The 24,556-nt window shown below is 44.5% G+C and overlaps 1 protein-coding gene across 2 annotated transcripts in view; it reads left to right on the top strand.

Annotated features, from left to right (window-relative positions):
• The window catches only part of PRKG1 (protein kinase cGMP-dependent 1), a 935,506-nt gene that overhangs the window by 640,481 nt on the left and 270,469 nt on the right, over positions 1-24,556 (top strand). For both annotated transcript variants that reach the window (XM_075935047.2, XM_075935046.2), the window contains exon 5: positions 15,889-15,952. In XM_075935047.2, the coding sequence (XP_075791162.1) occupies positions 15,889-15,952 (64 nt within the window). The remainder of the gene's footprint in view (positions 1-15,888; positions 15,953-24,556) is intronic.

Below are 24,556 nucleotides of genomic sequence, written 5' to 3'. Positions count from 1 at the left end.
GGGACCCTAGGTCCTGATACTGCTGGGAGGCAATCTCCAAGGCTGGAGTCTGTTTCTGGAGAGCTGAAAGGGGCAAGGAGGACCCTGAGGTGGGGGTGATAAGGGCTGGTCCCCCTTGTGTTAAGGACCCCCCCCCCACACACACACATACACACAGAGTACTGGAAGAAGGAAGAAAAGGCAGTGGTGTGGAGTATTGGTGGGGGGACTCCTTTTCTAGGTGCCGGAGACTAGTTGGCACTTCCCTCTGCTAGGAGGAGGCCCCTATGCAGCAGGGCTTTGCTGGTAGAATGTCCTACCACAAGAAAAGGAAAGATCTCTTCTGAGATGGAAGCCTGGAAGAACAGGGTCAGTATGAACCTGCTCTGAGGAAGCTGCTGGAGTGGCACTAGTGGGAGGGATTATGGGGAGCACGAGGACCCTGCATCAGCCAGCACATGACTGACTCTGGGAGCCAGCAGAGCAGAAACTAAGCATACTGAGCAGGATGGGCTAAAGGCAAGAAAAAGAAGTAAACACCTGACCTGGATGAGGGGACAAAAGGGTGTGCTGGCACCAGCGACCCCATTAGCCCCTCCTTCATGCCCCTGAAGTGCAGTGCACTCACAAATCACAGGGCCCAGGATGATTGCCCGGGTCCATCTTATGAATGGAACAGCTCTGCCGAAACCAGATGCAACTGTAAATTGATGTGTGAGCTTAGGAGCCCCACATTTACTTGCCTTTCTTCTGTGCTTATCTACCAGCAAAGTAAATCTATTGTGAACGGATGCTGGAAGACTGTCCTTCTCTGATTATTCATAGGGATGTCATAGTGTAGACGACTACACAATTAACCAATAAACCTAGGCTTATTGGTTAATCTTGTTGATTACATGTATTTCCCCCCTTGCTGCCTCTGATACAGAAGCAGCAAGGGGGGAAGCAGGAGCCACTGTCCATGAGGAGTTGGCTTAAAAGTCACCTCTCCACAAGCACCTGATTTGCCTACCCCTTCACCCTTGCACAGCTGCCTCTGATAGAGAGGCATCAGTGCTGAGGATGAGGGGGGGCAAGCTGGAGTCAATACATGTGGGGAATCGGCTTGCAAGCTAGATACCCACATGTGCCAGCTCCTCCTATAGAGGGTGGGGATAGGCAGGAGCCAATGCTGGGAGGAGCCAGCTTAAAAGGACTGGCTATTTGGTGCTTCCTGTCCCCCTGCCTGGGTTGCTGCCTCTATCAGAGGCAGCAGTGTGGGAGGTGGGTGAAGCAGGGTTGCTGCCATGAAGCGGCCTCTGTCTGTAATCGGCCCAAGATCCCCATGGACAGAGGCTGCTCTACATCCCACCGCAGCAGCCTCTGTCTGTGGAGAGCTGGGACCCTCTATGGACAGGGGCTGCTGCCACCCTGCACTGCTGCCTCTCTTTTTAAAATGGCTCCCCTCATGAACCGGCTCTCTACTACTCCGAGCCCAACTCCCCACGACTATCGAATAGTGGTGTGACTGCTTAGTTTTCATGCAGTTACATAACTATTCGATTCCGCTATCGATTCATAATTGTGAATGTGGGGCCTACCTCTTGCTTAGAGCTCAATTTTGCTTTATATTAGCAAAGTCTTGACTACTTGTATCCAGGCCTTATACCAGACCACTGATACATGGGCATATGTTTCAAGCCCTCTTTTTAATACAGGCAGCTTTGAAAATAAGGGCTTCTTTCTATCAGCCTCTGTTACATTGCTTTGCACTTTACTCTCTACGAGTAGTCCCACTTACCTCAGTTGGATTGTGTTATATATAGCAATCAATATATATGACAGAATCTGGCTCTTGAGATAAACGTAGAAGCTAAGACTGAGGCATCTGGTATTGGCCACTGTCAGCAGACAGGATACTAGACCTTTGGTCTGACCCAATATGGCCGTTCTTATGTTCTTATGTAAGTCTTTACAAGGCTATGTGGAAAGTTCTATAGATAAATTCCTTGACTGTATAAAATATTTTTGAAAAATAAGCAATTCTGGTAAGCAAGTAAAAAGTAAATACAAAAAGAACAGAGATAAAAATGAAGAAGGTAATATTAGTTCTGTTCAAGCACCAGCTGCACTACCTAAGATGTGGTGCTTTGATATACTGGTTCCAGAGGCAGAGGGAACACAACACTGAAGATATCACAGTAAATGTATGTTTTCAGACTTCAGCTGAAGTTATTTGCTTCTCATTTTAAGGCCATGATTTATCATGAGGATGTCTGTGCCAGCAATTTATTCCTTGACAGTACTTGCAGACAACTGGACAGCTGCCAGTTGGATGGCATTTCTAGCTAGAGTTCTTTAGAATGTAGTTTTTTTTCTGGTAACCTAAATCAAGTGTCAGATTCTACTCAGCAATGTTTATCTTGAAGTCTTTCAGCTCAGAAAGGCAATGCCCTTTTGGCAATAGTGGGGAAGGCACTTGCAGTGCTGTGAAGAAAGGGTAAGCACCTTAAAATACTTCGATCTTTTGAATTCAGAAGGAAAGTTCGTCAAAGGCATCTTACTAAGAACAACTTGTTTCCAGCCTTCTCCTGTTTAAAATATGCTGTGACTGCTTTAGCTGATCTCAAAGTCTTTGACTCCACACATGGAGATAGGTGGCCTCTTGTAGTCTAAACTATTTACATGTTTATAGGTCAAAACCAGCATTTTGAATTACAACCAGAATACAGTGGGAGTCACTGCCAGGTTTTGAGTATGAGGTAGTATGATTTGTGCAATAGGCACTATAAAGTAAGCAGTTTTCTATAGTCTTCATTTCCATAGGTGACTCGACACAGCACACAGGACATGTACCACCTTCATGTGCCCCTGCTAAAATTTGTATTGCTAAATGGGGTGCCCCATATGCTGCCACCTTATCCCTTTGGCTGGCCCTTCCTGAACCCCTATCCCTGCAGGCCCCAGTAGCTTATGTCCACTTCTATGCAAAGTATGTAACAGTAAACAAAGGGAAAACAAGTTATCTTAACTATCACTGATATCAGACCATCCAGAAAGAGTTTGATAGCCACATGAACCCAGGTCACAAACGAGGGAACCTGAAATATTACTTCTTGTTTGTTCCACAACCTGCAAGCATTTCCTTAGTCTCAGTACTAATCTAAGACTTCTTTGTATAGATGTGTTGAACAGGTGGGGCCAAAGAATAGAAACCCTTTGGATACCATATAAACGAACTCTCAGAGCCGAAGTGTAATAATACAGTGTACTTCTTTCAAAAAAGGATCAGCTATCGGAAAAGCTTATCTATTGGCGAGTAAACAGCACTCTGCAGTTAATGGTACTAAAGACAGCAGATGGTCCAAAAAGTCATGCATATTTGAACTTCATTGGCCAGTATGAGGAAATCATCAGGCAACAAAAAACAATTCAGTTCTCTGTGCCATTCCCAAACTTGAAATTTAAAATCATTTGATCAAGGAGACTGAAGGGATTAAATATTGATGTTCATGCTGGCTTCAATAATGGCAGCATTTTTTTTTCTGTTCTATGAATTCAGCTATCTATTTGACAAACCTTAGCATAGTCTGCAGATTGGTAGAAGTCCGAAGTTTTCTGGAATTTTTTGTTAAAATTCAATTTCCTTACTCTGTTTTGAATGATGAAACTACTAACCAGGTAAAAATCCTTGCAGAAGAGGTGTTGGCAATGACAAGATGTTACGGTTTATATGCTGACATTTTTTAGTAAAAAACTGCAGCTCCTCCTGCTTAAGCTTCCAGATTCAGTTATTTTGTAATTGAAACTCTTCCTCATAGACTGCCACATCCTTCTTATGTTTAGCTGCAAGGCATCGGTTCATTTGGAATTGGTGTAAAAAAAATTTTTTTCCGGGACGGTCCCATCTCCATTCAGCAAACACTGATTTCAGCTGGATTTTGGGGGTATACAAAGAATGAAAGATCAGCCTAATAAACTATTAGTATTTATCAGGGACAGATAGAAAGAGTATCTCATTTTGTTTGACATAGCACTATCTCAATACCTGCAGCGTTTCCTATTTGTAGGACAAGAAATAATTAGGCAATACCATAGATATTGACCAAATGTGATCTAATTATCTAAGACAAAGGGAAAAAATAGTGTTCACTATAAATAGTTCAGGGAAAATATGAATATGCCTAAATGAACACTGCCAGTTTGCTAAAACAATGTGACAGCCTACTAGAGGTGCCTGTGAGGTGGGAGGTGAGAGTCCATTTGCTTCTATGTGGCTGCTCAAGAAGAATCTTGGGGTTCATCTCTGGAGTCCAAGGACCATCAGTATCATTTGTTTCTAGGTAGCTGGTCCAGAAGATCTCTGGAAGAAAGAGGGGATAGGAGCAGGATTTTAAATTTCTCCTGCTTTCTTGGGAGAAAACGGGCACGTGAAAGAGGCTGGGATTAGGTTCTCCTGTAAATATTTTGAATTTTGTGACCCCAGCAATGTCACTCTCCTAATTAGCATCAACTGATGTATTTCCATTGATGATCATACTTTATGAGCTTGCATTCTAATCTCTTTTTTCCTGAAGAGAACAGTTCTGTCTTAATAAATTGGTATTATATCCTGAATAATATTTATTCTGTTTTACGAAATTCCAGACTTCACCTTCTCCAATTTTAAGCACCAGCAAAAAATAAGATGCTTTCATGCTTGTAGCCTTCTGAAAACATTGCTTGTAAAAATTTTAAAAATAACCTAATTTTAAGCCCTGAATCACCCCAGTTGTCAACTTTCCACTAAATATCTTGCTCTCCAATTTTTTTTCTTATTTCTTTGCCCATGCTGCAGTCCTCACCTATATTTTCCTTTTTGAGGTTAGTCGCAATTTTCAAAACTGATTGACTTAATTTTGGTTCAGGTACCTAATCAAGAGTACTCATACTTGAAAATATTGGTCTTTTAAAGTAAATCTGTAGTATAATAAAGTATTAGAATTTCCCCTGAATCCAATAAGTATATTTTTCCTTATCTGTCAGTTTTATAAGGATATCAGTGAAAGAGTTGTTTATGATTTTTAATGTCAATTGTTAAATGCTGAATAATACATTTATAATGTTGCGCACTTCATATCTTATTCATCTTCATGATCTTATGCTTATCAGTGTATTATCATCTCACACTTTCCTCCTTCTAAGTTGAAGCTAACAGATCAATATTTTTTTCTATCTTGTTTCATAAATATATTGTTCTGTTTTTATAAGTTTGTCAGTCACTGTGGTATCTAAGCATCTTCAACCCAATAAAAAGAAGTTAGCTATATTACTACTCTCCAGTCATGTAGAAGTACCCAAGTCCTTTCTGAGCTATCATAAATCCTTTCTAAAGCCTTTCTGTTTACTAAGATATTAATTTTGTAATTCTGGGATATAATTTATTTAGGACCTGTGCTTTGTCAACATTTCTAATTGTCTAATTATCTGCTCCATTGCAATGATAATGCTTTCAATGTTTCTTTCTCCTTTCACCCTTGCATGTTGTTAACTTAATTTGTTTAAATATCTTAAGCTTTCAACAATAGGGTTTTTTCTCTATAATTTAGACTCTAATGGATCTGTTACCCTCCACTGTAGCCTAGTTTTTGCAGAAGATTCTGTTTTCCAAAAGGGAAATTACTTTCTGTAAAAATGTGATGTGCTAAATTCTTCCCTAATTCTGATTTAGGTGGAGTTATACTGTGCAAAATTTTGGACAGCTATCTTTTGTAGGAAATATTACTCTGTACATTATTTCTGATTCTTATTGTGAAAATGGTAGATCCGGACTAATAAATGACAGGAATCATAGAATCATAGAATCATAGAATAATAGGACTGGAAGGGACCTCGAGAGGTCATCGAGTCCAGCCCCCCGCCCTCAAGGCAGGATCAAGCTCCGTCTACACCATCCCTGACAGATGTCTATCTAACCTGTTCTTAAATATCTCCAGAGAGGGAGATTCCACCACCTCCCTTGGCAATTTATTCCAATATTTGACCACCCTGACAGTTAGGAATTTTTTCCTAATGTCCAATCTAAACCTCCCCTGCTGCACTTTAAGCCCATTACTCCTTGTCCTGTCCTCAGAAACCAAGAGGAACAAATTTTCGCCTTCCTCCTTGTGACACCCTTTTAGATATTTGAAAACCGCTATCATGTCCCCCCTTAATCTTCTTTTTTCCAAACTAAACAAGCCCAGTTCATGAAGCCTGGCTTCATAGGTCATGTTCTCTAGACCTTTAATCATTCTTGTCGCTCTTCTCTGTACCCTTTCCAATTTCTCCACATCTTTCTTGAAATGTGGCGCCCAGAACTGGACACAGTACTCCAGCTGAGGCCTAACTAGTGCAGAGTAGAGCGGCAGAATGACTTCACGAGTTTTGCTTACAACACACCTGTTGATACAACCTAGAATCATATTTGCTTTTTTTGCAACAGCATCACACTGTTGACTCATATTCAACTTGTGGTCCACTATGACCCCTAGATCCCTTTCCGCCATGCTCCTTCCTAGACAGTCGCTTCCCATCTTGTATGTATGGAACTGATTGTTCCTTCCTAAGTGGAGCACTTTGCATTTCTCTTTATTAAACCTCATCCTGTTTACCTCTGACCATTTCTCTAACTTGCTAAGGTCATTTTGAATTATGTCCCTATCCTCCAAAGAAGTCGCAACCCCACCCAGTTTGGTATCATCTGCAAACTTAATAAGAGTACTCTCTATCCCAATATCTACATCATTGATGAAGATATTGAATAGTACGGGTCCCAAAACAGACCCTTGAGGAACTCCACTTGTTATCCCTTTCCAGCAGGATTTAGAACCGTTAACAACAACTCTCTGACTACGGTTATCCAGCCAATTATGCACCCACCTTATCGTGGCCCTATCTAAGTTATATTTGCCTAGTTTATCAATAAGAATATCATGCGAGACCGTATCAAATGCCTTACTAAAGTCTAGGTATATGACATCCACCGCTTCTCCCTTATCCACAAGGCTCGTTATCTTATCAAAGAAAGCTATCAGATTAGTTTGGCATGACTTGTTCTTCACAAACCCATGCTGGCTATTCCCTATCACTTTATTACTTTCCAAGTGTTTGCATACGATTTCCTTAATTACCTGCTCCATTATCTTCCCTGGGACAGACGTTAAACTGACCGGTCTATAATTTCCTGGGTTGTTCTTATTCCCCTTTTTATAGATGGGCACAATATTTGCCCTTTTCCAGTCTTCTGGAATCTCCCCTGTCTGCCATGATTTTTCAAAGATCATAGCTAAAGGCTCAGATACCTCCTCTATCAGCTCCTTGAGTATCCTGGGATGCATTTCATCAGGACCTGGTGACTTGCTGACATCTAACTTTCCTAAGTGATTTTTAACTTGTTCTTTGTGTATCCTATCTTCTAAACTTACCCTCTCTCTGCTTGTATTCACTACGTTAGGCACACCTCCAGACTTCTCGGTGAAGACCGAAACAAAGAAGTCATTGAGCATCTCCGCCATTTCCAAGTTCCCTGTTACTGCTTCTCCCTCCTCGCTAAACAGTGGGCCTACCCTGTCCTTGGTCTTCCTCTTGCTTTTAATGTATTTATAAAAGGTCTTCTTGTTTCCCTTTATGCCTGTAGCTAGTTTGATCTCATTTTGTGCCTTTGCCTTTCTAATCTTGCCCCTGCATTCCTGTGTTGCTTGCCTATATTCATCCTTTGTTTGTTGTCCTAGTTTCCATTTTTTATATGACTCCTTTTTTATTTTGAGATCATGCAAGATCTCCTTGTTAAGCCAAGCTGGTACATTGGGATGAAGGCAATACATAATTTATGTCCCATGTCTTTACTTGTAAAAAGTCCACAGTTTAGTAGCAGCAGTGTATATCCATTAGAGATAGAGCTTTGCAGAAAAAATACTATAGGTGTGTCTACACTGGGCCACTTATTCCGGAAAAGCAGCCGCTTTTCCAGAATAAGCTGCAAGCTGTCTACACTGGCCGCTTAAATTTCCGGAAAAGCATCGACGCTGTACTGTACAAAATCAGCCGCTATTCCGGAAAGCGTACGCTGCTCCCACTCGGGCATAAGTCCTTTTTCCGGAAAAGCTTTTCCGGAAAAGGGCCAGTGTAGACAGCTTTTCCAGAAAAGCAGAAGAAACGTAAAAAAGCGGTTTGGATGGCGGGAGACCCTGTAGAAGCCGCGGACTTCCGCGTTACCCGAGCGCTTAAAGAGCCCGCATGCTACCGGCTGCACGTGGCAGGAGCCCCCCGGAGACCACCCTTCCCAGCTCTGCCACGTGGCAACTGTGCTGCCCAGCCACCTCAGCGCAGGCATGGCAGCTCCAGGTGGTCGTCAGCCACCGTCACCCAGGGCAGGGGAGGAAGCCCCAGGGGCCGGAAACGCAGGGCCCCATCCTGGACCCCCAGGAAGCTGGAGACCCTCCTGGACTTGTGGGAGGAGGAGGAGGAGGAGGGTCTCCATGACCTGCAGTCCCGCCGCCGGAACGCAGAGCTATACACCCGGCTGGCACGGAACCTGGCCCAGCAAGGCCACCCCAGCCACAACTGCAAGCAGGTGCACTCCAAGGTGAAGGAGCTGCAGCTGGCGTACGTGCGGGCCACGGAGGGGTGGGGAGCAGGACCCGATGCCTGCACCTATTTTGAGAGGATGCAGTCTTTTCTGGGCGAGCCAGCCCCGCAAGCCCCAGCTGTCCCTGTGGACACCTGCCAGCACCCCCCCATCAACCGTCCCACTGAGCCAGAGGAGACGACAGTGGCGGCGCGTCGGGAGAGGAGGCCAGGGTTGCCACCCAGCAGGCCCCCTCCAGCAGCTCCTCTGTGGCCGGGGAGGAACCCACTGGTGAGTCTTTGCAGGTTACACTCCCAAAGGGCAGGGGGCGGAGGGCGGGGGGGAGGGAGAGCCAGGTGCCCGGAGGGGGGAGGGAGAGAGCATGTCACTCAGGCCATGTGAGCTGCACGCTGCGTAGCATGAGGCAGTTAGCAGCACGTTCAACCATGTGCAGCCTGGGGACCGAGCGGCAGGTGGCCGTGGCAGGCAGCTGCAGGGCACGCCTGGGACCATGCTCCTCGCACACATTCGGTGGGACCAGGGGGAAGGGTGGATGCTGGCTGGAACCGGCCAGGGCCCCAGGGACTCAGCCCAGAGCCCGCAGCTCCACCAAGGGTGCAGCCCAGGGAACGGCACACTGTCCCATGCCTGGCTGTGAGGCACAGCCAGCTGCTCCTGGGATAAGCGCAGCGTCACAGTCCTGTGACCGTGGACCCCCACTGAGCCCCTCACCTGCTCCCAGTGCCTTGGCAGGTTCCCCGAGGGAAGTCCCCACTGTGGCCACACCTGTCCCTGGGCTACCAGGCTTGCGTGAGGGATAATGGGATGGAGAAGGGCCCCTGAGTTTTGCTGCAAGGATGGGACATCCCCCCACCCAGTCACACTTCTGGTTCTGTCCAGGAGATATCCCACGCGAGGGGATCTGAGAGCCCAGATCACCACTGACAGGTGTGCTCCCAGGCACTGCCGTGGAGATGCATCTCGCTCCCTGTCAAACACCACTGATTAGCCCTAAGCTTTTCACAGTGTTCACCAGCAGGGAGTTCCACAGGTGAATGCAGCACAAGCACCCTCCCACCCTGCACGGGGCCAGGATTCAGACCAGTGCTTACAATACTGGAGGGAGGACCCTACTCCCAGGGGCGGTCCTCCTTGCCAACATACAACACGGGAGCAGGAGGGGAACTGAGTGGGCCCAAGCCACAACTGTGCGGTCATCTGGGCTCCGGGGTGGAGGGCATGGAGGTGTGGGGGCAGTGGACGGCCTGCCTGACTGACCCGTCCTTTCTTCTCTTCCCTGCAGCGGGACCCAGCACCAGACCCGCGACTCCAGCAGCAGCGGCACCCCCAGCTGCCCAAGCCCGGAGGCCCAGGCTCCGACACCGGGACCAGCTGCTTCGGCGTCATGTCACCGCGGTGGAGGGGATCCAGACCTCCATTGTGGAGCGTGTGCAGGGGGACCAGGAGTGGCGGCAGGAGGGATGGGCTGCGTTCCTGGAGGAATGCCGTGAGATGCGTGCCACAATGGGCACCCTGACGGCACATTTAATACATGCCATCCACTACGGCATGGCCGGACCGCATGTCCCCGCCATCCGTCCCGGAGCACAGCCCATGGCCCCTCCTATCCCTGCTCCTCTCCCAGCTCCTGCTCCTCTCCCAGCTCCTGCTCCTGTCCCTGCCCCTGACTCTGCTCCTGCTCCTGACCCTGACCTTGACTGTGCTCCTGCTCCTGCTCCTGACCCTGACCCTGACCGTGCTCCTTCTTGTGCTCCTTCTTGTGCTCCTACTCGTGCTCCTACTCGTGGGCACCTCAGTGTGCAGGCTGCCCCGACGCGGTCTGCCCAGCGTGGGCAGGTCCGCCCCCAGAGGGGCGCTCGCAGGGGCCACCCATCCCAGTAACTGCCCCCCTCCTTCTCCCAGTTAAAGGTCCCCTCCCTCCTTCTCCCAGTTAAAGGACCCCTCCCTCCTTCTCCCAGTTAAAGGTCCCCCCCCCCTTTGTAAATAAAAAGTTCTGTTTTCATTTGAATCTTGTGTGGTTATTGTGTTCCTCTAGTAACTGTACAGAAATTATGTGAGATGCCAATTAGCCACTTCAATGTAACAGGGTTACAAACAAATTCATGACTCTATCACCGGGGGGGGGGGGCTTTTTCAGTGGTCATTGGTTTGCAGCGCATAAAGAAATACTGAGACTTTTCAGTAAAGATGTAAACCACAAACTATATTTACATAGCAACAAACAAGCAGAAATGGTTCAAAGATGCAGTACAGTACAGATTCTAAAACATAGTCTAGGCGCAGGGAGGACGATTGTGGTGTTGCTGGCCACCTAAATCCTTTGGGCCTTCCGGGCCTCAGGAGAGGAAGAGCCAGGAGATCCCTCGACGGACGATGACAGAGAAGCTGGCCATGTCAATCCTTTGGGCCTTCCGGGCCTCAGGAGAGGAAGAGCCAGGAGATCCATTGAAGATGGCACTGATGTGAGCCTTCTGCACAAGTCCCAAATCCTGTTGGCTGTTCTTCAGGACGGCAATGGTGGCCTAAACCCTAGCCTAACTTAAAAGAAAAACCCTAACTATGCCCGACGCACCCGACGAACAGACTCGATGACGGCCGATGTGCTGTGACCCGACGCTTTACTATACTATTGGGAGGGGAGGGAGGTAAGGGGAGGAGGTGGGGAAGGGTAGGAGCTGGGACAGAGTACTCTGGGGTGACCCAAGCGACCCTGCTACAGGGCTTGGGCAAACATGTCCACCAGGGCCTCTCTAATGCGCACCGCCTCCTGGCGCGCCTGGCGGATGGCAGCTGTGGTGGGCTGGTCCAAGGTCTGTGCCTCAGCTGCCACCCATGCAGGGAGGAAGGCCTCCGCACTGTGCTCCACAATATTGTGGAGCACGCAGCACGCGGCCAGCACCTCCGTTGCATTCTGCTCACCCATGTCGAGACGGGTGAGCAAACAACGGAAGCGGGCTTTTAAGCGTCCAAACGCCAGCTCCACTGGGTTTCGGGCCCTGTTGAGGCGGTCGTTGAACCGGGCCCGGTTTTGGTCCGGCTGCCCCATGTAGGGCCGCATGAGCCAGGGCATCAGGGGGTAGGCCGCGTCCCCGACGATGCAGATGGGCATCGGCACATTCCCGACAGTCAAGTCCCGCCGGGGGAAGTAGGTGCCCGCCTCCAACCTCTGAAACAGTCCTGAGTTCCAGAGGATGCGGGCATCGTGTGCCCTGCCGGACCAGCCGCCGTAGATGTCCAGGAAGTGGCCCCGGTGATCCACGAGGGCCTGCAGGATGATGGAGCAGTTCTGTTCATAAAGTGGGCTGCTCGATGCTCCGGGGCCCAGATGGCGATGTGGGTGGTGTCCAGGGCTTCCCCGCAGTTGGGGAACCCGAGGGCAGTGAAGCCGGCCATGGTCTCATCGATGTCGCGCAGGCGGATGATTCTCGGGAGCAGGACATCATTGATGGCGTGGACAACCTGCAGAAGGGTGCAGAGAAACACAAGGGAACACATTACATACAGCCAGGGGTGAGTGTGCGCTCCCTTGGGTCCCCCCCCTTGATTCCCTCTTTCCTCACACACACACACACACACACACCCCAGGGCCCCCCCCGCCCCACGGCCCCCCCCCCGCCAGCGGGCCTGTGCAAGGGAGGGACGGCCGAAACCCCTGGGCGACCCAGCCTGGAGTCTTGGGTGTTCCTGGGCCTGGACTGGAGTACCCTCCCCCCATCCCACTCCCCCTGGGACTTACCTGGATGACGATCACTCCAACGGTGGATCTTCCCACCCCAAACTGGTGTGCCACCGAGCGGTAGCTGTCCGGTGTGGCCAGCTTCCACAGCACGATGGCAACCCTCTTGTTGATGGGGATGGGTGCCTGCAGCCAGGTGGCGGTTCTCTGCAGCACGGGGGTGAGACAGGTGCACAGCATCATGAAGGTCCGCTTCCTCATCCAAAAATTCCGGATCCACTGGTGGTCATCCCATAGTCCGAGGACCACACGGTCCCACCCGTCGGTGCTCGTCTCCAAAGTCCAGATGGGCCGGTCTATGGTAGGGTGCTGATGCCACGCGGTTGCCAGGACCTCCCTGTTGAGGGAGTCCAAGGCAATCTCTGCCTCCTGGTATATGAACGCCAGGGCACCAGTCTGCAGCACGAGCTCCAGGCACCTGTACAGGTCCAACAGGGGCCCGAGCAGATACATGGCCACCCACGGCTCCATGGCAGATAGAGTAGGGCAGACAAAAGAAGATGCTGGGAAAAGCAGTTGGGGGCCAAAGGGTGGTGTCCCCAAAATTCACAGGGCAACCACCGACCCTGTGAAGGGTGCCAGTCCCTGGCAGAGGTCACAAGGCACGGGAGCACGAGACCAACGGCTGCCCGGAGAGACCCCTTTAACCACGCATCTGGATGGAGCTCCGGCCCCGCCCCCGGAAAGGTCTGGTGGCCTTTGCCCTTTTCAAAATGGTTCCGGGCTTTTGCTTTTCTGGAAAAGTGCGCCGCCAATGTAGACGCGCTTTTCTGGAAAAGCGCATCGTTATCATGGAAACTCCGTGGCCAATGTAGATGCTACTTTTCCGGAAAAGCTGAAAACGGAATAGTATTCCGTTTTAAGCCTTTCCGGAAATTCATGCCAGTGTAGATGTAGCTTAGGAGTGACAGAAGCTTGGACTTACATTTTGGCAAATGTAAGGGTTTTAACATTTTTTTTATTAATGGAATAGCAAGTGCTTATCCAAATTACTCTGAAGACTTTTTCACCTTTATTTTTGTAGTTTGGTTTGGATTCATATTTTTAGATTTCTGCTAATGCCTTTGGAAATTACTCTGTGTCTAAGTGATCCAAAACAATTTTCACTGATTTCAGTAGATTTGGGAGCAAGTCCTAATTTTATACATCATTTACCTCATTTAATAAGAGGCCAGTTATGCCTCATTTAGTAATTATTAATACATAAGCAATTACTTTATACATTCTTCACTAATATTTAATAATGACTGTATCTGTCAACTTTAAGAACTTACTATTGTAAAACAAATACATTTTAAGCTCATAAAGGGATAAATCCTAGGCTTGCCAACTCTCAAGGATTCTCCTGGAGTCTCCAGAGTTTTCCTGGAGTCTCCAGAAATTACACATTAATCCTGAGTTAAAGATAATGCCATGTGATGAAACCTCCAGGAATTCGTCCCAAAGGTTGGCAAATCTAAGAAATCCTGCTAAACAAATGTTCATTGAGAGTTTCACATGAAAGAGAGATTTGGCCAAAATGAGATACTGTTACTATTTGCAATAGCGCATATTATAAACTACTATAAATAGTGTTAATTTGTAGATTTATCCAAGGCGTATTTAGCAGCTACAGTGTCCATAAACAGGAATGGGAATTACAGGTGCTTCTCTTCTTTGCAGAACTAAGGATTCATAGAAGCCAATTCAATAGACCATCAGTGGCTATTAGCCAGGATGCGTTGGAATAGTATCCCTAGCCTCTGTTTCTTTGGAAGTGGGTGACGGGAGAGATCATGTGAGGATTACCTGTTGTGATCATTCCCTCTGGGGCATTTGGTATTGGCCACTGTTGGCAGACAGGATACTGGGCTAAATGGACCTTTGGTCTGACCCCGTTCTTATGTTCTGTCTGGTACCTTTAACTACTTTCATGTATGATGAGAACAGTCAGCACCTCTCAGGACAGATTCATGCCACCTGCCTAGAAGCAGACTTTATATGGATGGAATATTCAACAGCTAGGGAGGTAAAATCCAATTTAGGTCCAGAGTCCAGGACTTCAGCCATGCCTTTTTAACCCTATTCAGTTGTGGGCTGCAATCTCTGGCCATGGTCCTCAAAGCAAGTTTCACTGGGGACTAGGACTTTGGATCTTTGGTCCCTCCATGGACCATCTCTAGCTTTCCACACTCGACTCCATGATGCTTCCTGAAAAGGATCTGTGCCTCGTGTAGGTGTGTGATACCCACGTGAGAATGACTTGCCAGCTACCCCCCAGCACAGATCTTGTGGACAATTTATGCGGTGCAAAGGGCCTTCTGGTGTCATCCACACTGTGGATGGATTCTGTTTCTGTAACTTAAAGTCTAAACCCCCAATTATAGAACCCTTCTCATCAGTCACCTCTGGTCTAGATAGTGCTTTGTTCGGCCATGAGTGCAGGGGAGTGAACTTGATGGCCTCTAGAAGTCCATTCCAGTCCTATAATAAATTCTACTAGACCACACTAATACAAATACTGTATTGTTAAAATAAACAGAACATAGTTTTCTAAAATGTCTTTTAGTATGATTATAAAAATGTTTTAAATTGGCCTGTAATTTAAAGGATAATATATTTATCAAAGAAACTTTACAACTGTGTTAATTTTTAAATATCATATAGCATGGGAAAATCCTATAATCAAAGTTAACAAAGTGCTGGGCTTTTTAAATTGTAGTAATTTTTAAAAATCATCTGAAAACTATTTCATATGGTTTAAAAGATCATTAGAAACCCAATCCCATCTCTGTGTTCACTGAAATGAACATGCTTCACAAGAAGGAAAAGTAATGTGATGGATACAGAGCAGGTCATGACCTAGAATTACAAATGGTAGTGAGTATGTGCCATCTTTTTAATGTTTTTACTGGCAGCATCTTAGAAACTAACAAAACATGTAGCTGGCATCATAAATAAGATACTAACTTTAGACTCCTAAATCATTTTGGTTCCTAAATAAATGGGTGAATTTTCAAGTTTGGAGCATTTAGTAGCTCTCACTGAAGTGAATTGAGAGCTGCTGAGAAATTGGCAGTTTTGAAAATCAACCTAATTATGTTATTGATATCAAGTTCCAGTGTTTGAAAATCTTGTCCCAGGTGTTGTAGCTCAAATGCATGTAAGAGCTGCACTTAAATGAAAGTGAGATGGGGGCCATAAACAAAATAAGCTACTTAGAAGACTTTGTAGCTTGATTTAGTTTATCTGCTTCCCAATATGAGCTTTCTAGAAGATATTCACACATTTCATCTTATACACACAAGGTTACCTGCAAAATGTTTATTCCATGTAGCTCACTGTCCTGTAACCAATGACTATGTAAATTGTATCCAAGGAGATACAGAGAAATAAGGATTCACTCTGTGTGCTGTTTTTATGATGATCAGTCCTGAAGAATTGTCTGTTAAGATAATATTGGTATTCTGGTCTTGAACTACAGTATAAGATTGAGTCTATATTGATTATAAATAATAAAGTTTTTGCGTGGCTCTCATGATTAACTTACTTTATGACATAGTTAACTTTGTTACTTAATATGGTTCTTTTCCATTTCATATTACAGTGTTCCAACATTCCAGAGCCTTCCTGAAGAGATACTCAGTAAGCTTGCTGATGTCCTAGAAGAGGTAAGTGGTTTTAGTTCTTGAGGACAGTATGAGGTCAATGACCCATGGGTCCTTTTGTAAAAAAATCTTCCAGGCTCTCTCCCAAATTCAGTTTCACAGTTTGTTCTAGATCATGGTTACCTGTTCCAATATTTAGGCATAATGGACTTCATTAAACCCAGAGAGTGAAATTTGCATTTTTCTGCATTCACTGGGGCAGTCATACTAAAGGAAAATATCAGCCTTGGAGGAGATTGGAAACATTATGTTTGTTACCCTCTCAGCAGGGGAGGGCAGGTGAGTTCAGAGATAACAGATGCCCTACGGGTAAGGGCTGCCCAGGAACTATCCTGATTAATGCATTTCCTAGATGAGATCCTGATTCTGCTGAAGTCTTTAGGACTTTCGCTACTATCTTCAGTGGAATCTGAATTTTACTGCTGCCCCCTTCACATCTTTGTAATCTGTGCTGTCTGATTCTGGCCCTCCCCAATGGAGTGAGGATTGTGGCCAACCTGCTCCACTGCACCCATCCTGTGGCAGACCTTCCATGCGTTGACCAGCATGCAGACTGGACTCAGTCTGAGAGGGAGAACAGTTAGCTTTAGTTTGGAAACTTCTCTGCTAATTTAGGGCTTTCCAATTTGTTGAGTGTCTTCAACTCCCAAAGCAGTTAGTACATTCTAGAAATCAGACCATTTCAAAACTTTCTTGGCTTATGATTTTTTTTCATTTTTCTTCTGCTTTGTACATGTGCCACACAAAATATATTTTGATGTAGTCTTTGTATAAAGTCTAGTAATAAGATATATGATGTTTTTAGTGTCATGTTTTTAATAAGTTTCCTCAACAAGACTTGCAACATTTTTGCTAGTTCTGTTTGCTCTCACAAAATTAATTTAAAATAATTGCATTGTACATAATTTGTATTTGCTTATTTACCTGCCCTTTTTGCATGTCAGGATTACACACTTCTGGGTATTATAGGCACAGTTAATGAGATCCATTCAAATTTAGTCTGTATGCTTTAATACGTTTGATTTTTCTCTCAAGCACCTGACCAGTAAAAGTTAATCTTACAGTCATGTAGCAAAAGAATGAAGGTACACTACTTAAAGATTCATAAAAATGGTTGAATTTAACAACTTCTTTTAATTCTGTCTCTTCTGTTAATATGCTGTTACATTTCCTTTGCTTTTTTATTTAATACATGAGAAAATTCTGCAACCTCTGTTTTTACTATAAATCTAAGCAAAACATACATTTGTCAAGCAGCACGATAAAGTACTCATGGGACCTTTTTTATTTCCTTTGCTACTGCCAGAGAAATGTTTGTTATATTTTGAAAAATATCCATAATAACTCAGAATTCTATACATAAACGTGTGCCAAATTAAATCGGCGTATGTCAAAAATACATGCTTAATTGGAACTAGTTTGATTTATTTGGATCATGTGAACAATATTAAACTCTATACATCAATTTTAAATGAAAATGTGTTACATCAATAAAATATTTTTCTAGCTACACATTAGCTGTCAGGGGAAAAAACCCCTCAAGAGGAACAAATGAGGCATAAAAATATAAAAGTAAGTATCCATGGGAATGCTTATCTAGTTATCTAGGATTACTTCTTACATATAGGCATAAAACTAGCAAGATTTGTCTCTTTAATTTTATATTGATCTCTCACTCTATAAGAAAATAGCCATCAAGAAAAACAGTGAAGTGCTCAAAGTGAATCCTATTTGTAAAAAATAAAAGAAATACAAGCTTCATAACATTAATAGGAATTACATTAGTGCTTTTGTAAGAAAATGTATCTTCTTTTTTAAACTGGTTTGTCCTATGTAATCAATACCTGCATGCAGCCTATTATTTAAGGCTAAACTGTAAAATCCTCTATTAAGGTATCTAGATAACTATTAATCACATCTAGTCTATATTACATGATACATTAAAGTACTTTACAACAGAAATATATATATTTGCTAAGTGGTGAAAAATAGTTTTGCTTTTTACTGTGTTAGTCTTTGTTTTCATCCAACAAATTCTTCATAAACTACTGAATCACTGGTAATACTTAGTGCAAAATTATGTGTTTAATGTTTGATTTAAATTAAATATATATAAATAAGCTAACAAAGTACAGGCAGTCTCCGGGTTACGTACAAGATAGGGACTGTAGGTTTGTTCTTAAGTTGAATTTGTATGTAAGTCGGAACTGGTACATATTGTAGGGGAAACTCTAGCCAAACATTTCTCCAGAGCTCAGTTTTATTCTCCCACACCTCACTTCCCTCAGTCTTTTATTCTCAAGCTGAGGTGTCTGCTGAGAAAAGCCGCTCCGCGTCTCCCTGGTCTGCTGGGGGGAGGGGGGGGCCTAGCTTTGCATCTCCCTGGTCTGCTGGGGGGAAGCAACTAGTGCGGGGTTGCCTCACCCCGTTTGTAAGTAGGGATCCGATGTAAGTCAGATCCATGTAACCCGGGGACTGCCTGTATTTGTATTTTATCTTCGCTATTACTCTGACAAGAATTGAATGAAACAGACTGACTTGGCACAATGTGAGACAAGGAATAATTTCACTATTAATGGTTCAATTTAAAATGCTGTTTTTTCTTAAGATACTCTGTGAATAGTGGAGCAAAGGTTCACTACATTTTCTAACAGTTTGTAAAAGAACTGTTAGCTAAAACCCAGAAACAAAAGAGCTGCATTTCTTATACATTATCCAAAGCATTTTTGGAACTGTTGGGAGGATATTGAGAAACTATCCATGTATGATAATATGATTACACCTTTAAAACTGATAGAAAAATTAAAATTACTTATTTAGCTGAGATAAATGTGAGCTAACAAGCCACAATGAGTATAATTTTCCTTTCCCTTTCAGAGCTTTCTCACTAATGTAACATCACTGTGCTCACTCATACCAGAGTGAGAGCAGAACTAGGCCCATTGACATGAATGTGAACAGATTTGAGCATAAATTAATAATTTTGTTGTAGTTTTGTCATCTAATATAGTCATAATAAGTAGTTAAATTTTATCATTTTCCTAAACAGATTGAATTTGGCTACAAATGTCAGGCTAAACCACTTTCCCTGGAGTCAATTTTGCTCTGTTGCTTACTCAATATAGTTTAGAGCAGCCTCTAATCAGGGCTGGCCTTACCATGAGGCGAGCTGAGATGGCCACCTCAGGTGCAAGACTGTGGGGAGGAGGGGCACCACTAGGACACAGAGTGTAGAAAATTGTGTCTGCTGCTGGTGCATATGTATTCTCTCTGCAGTACCATGAGAGGAATAGGAAGAAGGTAGATTTGAGACCTTTCAAAGTTTTGGCCCAAGCGAGGGGGCATAGGGCTCCCTGCCTCAGGTGCCAAAATATTGTGGGCTGGCCCTACCTCTAATCTTCAAACTGCAGCAACTGTAATGGACCGCAAGGGCCATTATAAGAACTGATGATCATCAGAGAACACTGTATCTTTAGACCTCTTCCCCCACCTTGGCATCTCCCTAAACTGGCACAGAGCCAGAAATTAGTTACTGGGTCCCACCAACTTTCTGCCCTAATCTGGTGCCAGAGTGATGAAAAGAGGCTAGAACAGAGTGAAAGAATGGGTTTGTTTTTTCTTTGTGTTTTTTAATCATTATATTCATACGTATTTTGAAAATATATGAGACTGAAGTTTTTATTACCATTTTTCAAAGGGTTTGGTCACAGCTAATTTTTTTCATTTATTTCAAAATGTGAGTACCTTTATATTTTCATGGTTTGATTTGTTGTTTTAATCTAAGTCACAGTTATCTGTGTTGGAGCAGATCTTTCTAGTCTCTGGCTTTGAGTGATTGGTTCTTGGGCTTGCCAAACATGCTAAGTCTGTCAATGAATAATATGTTTGTGTGGCTTACATGTTCTTTCTTTCTTTCTTTCTTTCTTTCTTTCTTTCTTTCTTTCTTTCTTTCTTTCTTTCTTTCTTTCTTTCTTTCTTTCTTTCTTTCTTTCTTTCTTTCTCTCTCTCTCTCTCTCTCTCTCTCCCCTCCCTCCCTCCCTCCCTCCCTCCCTCCCTTCTAGTAGGGGTTGTTTCCCAATTTATTGTTTCCCAATTTCATTTGGCCAAGGAACCCCTAGGTTTGTCAAGCAAAAAAAAAAAAAAAAAAAAAAAGAGGGAGGGGAGGGAGAGGGACCCGCCAATGCATGAAAATCACATTCCTTCCCCAGGATCCCCCATCCCTTCCTTGAGGCCTCATCTTCTCTGTTCCCCTCTTCTCCATCACTTGCTATCCCCAGCCCTTATACACTCTCACTAGGTTGAGACAGGAGGTGCAGGCTCTGGGATGGGAATGAGGGATTTGGGTGTGGGAAGGGGTGAGAAGTACAAGCTCTGGGAGGGAATTTGGATGCAGGAGAAGGGGATGTTGGCTTGGGGAGGGGACTACAGGCTGGGGAGTATTGGCTCAGGTGGAAGGTTGGGGTGCTGAGCAAGCCATGGGCTCGTGGATGTGAGGGTGCAGGAGTTTGTGCTGGATATGTGAGGGACTCAGGGCAAGAAGGTTGTGAGTATGATGGGCACAGGACACAGATTTGTGATGTGTGGATGGTGCAGGAATGTTGTGGCAGAAGACTGAGGATGTGGGAATGCAGGAGTTTGGAGATGTAAGAGGCTCAGGACAGGGGGTTTCAGTGTATGATAGGCTCAGATTTGGGGTCAGATGGTACAGGAGTGTTATGATGCTGCAGTAAGATGGGGATTTGGCCCCAATTGGGGGCTTGTTGGCCAGGCTTCATTTTGAAATAAAATATTATGTCAAACTCAAAAGGTTTTAGCATTGTCTTTATTTATTATCTCTGCCTACCTGAGACATGCAGGAAGAAACTGACTCTGAGGAACACTTAGTGCTACCGGGAAGCTATAAGAAGGACTAATAACTGGGAGAATAGTAGTTTATGCCTTTCCCACCAAAAAAAAAAAAAGGTTGGTTTTTTTACCAGGTTTATCCTGCTGTAAAAACCCAGTCAAGAAAAGACACTACAGTTTTATGAAGAGGTAAGTGCAGACAAGATCAGCTATTGGCATGGGACATAGTATCAGCATATCACCTAGCTACCTTGCAGTAAAAACTACAGACACCTTGTCTCATCCAGCATTTTTCAGTAAACTATCATACTGCAAAGGAGCTAGGCCCTAAGGCCAAAAAGGCTATAGAGAAGTCCTCCAGGATGCTAGAGTGGCTGTGGAGGAACCAGCAAATCAGGAGCTAGGAGGGACTACAAAAGGAGCTGCAGGACTATAGGCAACTCAGTTGTAGGCCCGACCTGAAAAAAAGAAGGTCTTAGGAGTGGTCTAACACAGCTCAGAAGAGGGAGCTGTTAGAACACTGTCTCCAAGAGGAGAAGCCCTGAAGGTACCACTCTCTTAGGGTATGTCTACACTACCCCACTAGTTTGAACTAGGAGGGTAATGTAGGCATACCGCACTTGCAAATGAAGCCCGGGATTTGAATTTCCCAGGCTTCATTTGCATAAGCGGGGAGCCGCCATTTTTAAAACCCCGCTGGTTCGAACCCTGTGCAGCGCGGCTACACGGGGCTCGAACTAGGTAGTTCGGACTAGGATTCCTATTCCGAACTACCGGTACACCTCGAGGTGTACCGGTACTTCGGAATAGGAATCCTAGTCCGAACTACCTAATTCGAGCCCCGTGTAGCCGCGCTGCACGGGGTTCGAACCAGCGGGGTTTTAAAAATGGCGGCTCCCCGCTTATGCAAATGAAGCCCGGGAAATTCAAATCCCGGGCTTCATTTGCAAGTGCGGTATGCCTACATTACCCCGCTAGTTCGAACTAGCGGGGTAGTGTAGACATACCCTTACTGAGTGAGAAAACAGACTGAGAGACTGGATTCAGAGAGACACCGTACAGAGGGTGCCAGGATGGGCCTCCTTTAGAGGTATACCGCAGAAAGGCTGTGGACTAGGCTGGAGGGCTAAGTAGCCACAAGGCTTTTTAAAAACTGAGACAGTATAGGAACCCACACTCGACCAAACTGGAACACTTACATGAGGTGTGCTGACCCTGTTACACGTACATTAGTGACCGATCTAGAAAAAAACACATTTTTTACCTGATAGAGAAAACAAAACCACAAATACACTACTGAAATAGTAAGGAGCAGTAGTGGTAGTTCTCTCCACTTCAGTTTGAAAAAAGAAGGAATGTAAGGCTAAGGTCTTCTGTCAAAAAATGCAAAGTTTCTAATGACCCCTACCTATATGGTGACACGTAGAGTTCCGGAGAAGAAAACATGCTTAGTAGTAGCCACCTGGGGAAGAAGAAGCATACTAAAGGAAATAGAATGATTCTTGTGATTGACATAAATGAGAGAGTGGAATTTTAAAGTAAGTCCCATTACATTTTTGTTATCAATCTCTGGGTGCTTTGTTGATAAATTATTATGGCATAGACTATATAGAGTGTTTGTCCACAGGCAAGCGTGGCTAGTGTTGAAAGGTTAATGGTCTACAAAGTGCCCTTCTGCCATGTGAGTATGTAGTGGAGAGCAGGGAAGGATCTTAAGGGTTTTTACCACTTTGCATGTTCATGAACATCTAAGCCTAACTGAAGTCCTTAAACTCCCCTGTACGCAAGGGCTATGCCAGTCAAGCACCATCAATGGCTATTAACCAAGATAATCAGTAACACATCCCAATACTTTGGGTGTCTCTAAACTTCTGATTGCTATAAGTGGGGCATGGATGACAGGGAATAGATCACTTGATAAATTGCACTATTCTTTTAATTCTGTCTGAATAATCTCATCTGGCCTCTAGTGGAAGGAAGGATACTTGGCTAGATAAATCCTTGGTCTGACCTGAAATAGCCGTTCTTACATTCTTACCATGTACAGAATATCTCAGCAATCTAATCATAAGTGGTGAAGGCATGGCTCACAATAACTCTCTTCGGTTGTTTCATTAATTTTTGGTGATTTTTTTATTTTTACTTTTTAAACAAGCCGATAGAACTGAAAACGTAAAACGATCAAACTACATGGTGAGTTCATTGTGTTATTAAAGGTGGACCTTGCTTCTGAATTACTGACATAGTTTTCTATGATAAGAAAAAAAGCTGTTAAGAAAAAAAAGCTGCATCACTTAGTTTAATGATTCCTGTCAAATGCTCAAAATTCTCACCTAGCTAATTAGGAGTCCTGTCTATTGACCTCAACAGGCTTTGAATCAAGCCCTTCTTTTCTTGCCATTGTTCTATGTAACATTAATACATGGCATAAATTCTTATTATTCCAATGTTTAACTGAAACATGAAATTCTAAATATAGTCCCTCCCCCTCTTTAGGCAAAATTATGCATGAACACAGATTAGGGCAAGAAAGATTCATGCTTGTGTTTGGCACGTCTAGTTTTAAAAGAGCTTATTCTGCTTCTAATCTCTTTCTTGGTGAATGATAGGGGTCAAACCTCAGGTATTAGACAGCCAGCCATCTGTAATTCTTTGCTCTTCAATGCATCATGCCACAATTACCTTCTAAATTTTAGGAACCTCTGATATAAGTGCATGGCACAGAAGTTGGTACCTTAAGAATATTTAAATAATAACCTTAGGGGTAAAAGGATGTGAGATAAATTCCAAATAAATGAGGGTTGAGGGTCTTTGTAGAAGAAGCAGCAGCAAAAATGTGTTTTCCATTATAATTCTAAAAGATAAAATTTGGCATTTATTCAAAATAAGTGACTGCAGTCTATGGGCATACATAGTGCCAAAGGAGTGTGTGAATTATAGTTATTCCTAAATATTTTGTCAAATTTTGAAAAAAAGGTAACTTTCCATTTGCATGCCTTTATTAATAGCTTTTCATGAACATGCATGCAAATTAAGTTTTGTTTGTACAAGTGGTCAAGGAAAAGCACATTTTGGATCCAAGCCAATTTTTTATGACTAATCACAAATACAGTAGTAGTGGTAGTACAAATTAGGAAACTAATATGTTAACTGGTTAAACTATACATTTAACTAGTTAATCGCCCGCTTCAACAGCCCCCTGTTCGTGGTGCAATGGGCCTGACCAGGCACCAGTGTTCCCTCTAAAGTGCTAGGCAGCACAGCTTCACAGGTGATTAATCATCCCCACACAGTCTAGGCAAGATGCTGCTGATGATACTGACAGAGAGACTAAGATTGCAGATAGAAGAACATCTAGCAGATGAGCAAGCAGGATTCAGGAAAGATAGAAGTACCATACAGCAGATATTGGCACTAAGATGAATGAGATCTTGGCACTGAATGAATATCTACAGCCTATATTATGTAGGAGGTCAGACTAGATCAGCATTTCTCAACCTTTTTTTATAAAGTATCTGTGATGGGGCAGACAGAGCCCCATCTTCCACTGGAGGCCATTCAGCACCCTGGCAGCGGGGACAATGGAGAGGGCCTCCAAGCAGGACAGAAGGGCTGCCGGCCCTTCAGCCAATCAGTGTTCAGCAGCCTGTTATATAAGGAGCTGATGAATGAATGTCAGTTAGTTCCTTCCTGGAGCTCAACCTGGCCAGAACTCTGGTCTGGCTGGGAGCATCAGCACCTGAGTGGGAGCTGGACCTTTTC

This window comes from Pelodiscus sinensis, chromosome 8, assembly GCF_052426305.1.
Source record: "Pelodiscus sinensis isolate ZL-2025 chromosome 8, ASM5242630v1, whole genome shotgun sequence".
In the NCBI taxonomy this organism is placed as follows: domain Eukaryota; kingdom Metazoa; phylum Chordata; order Testudines; family Trionychidae; genus Pelodiscus; species Pelodiscus sinensis.
Note: the sequence above shows the minus strand (reverse complement) of the source record. Positions and strands in the feature narration are given on the sequence as shown.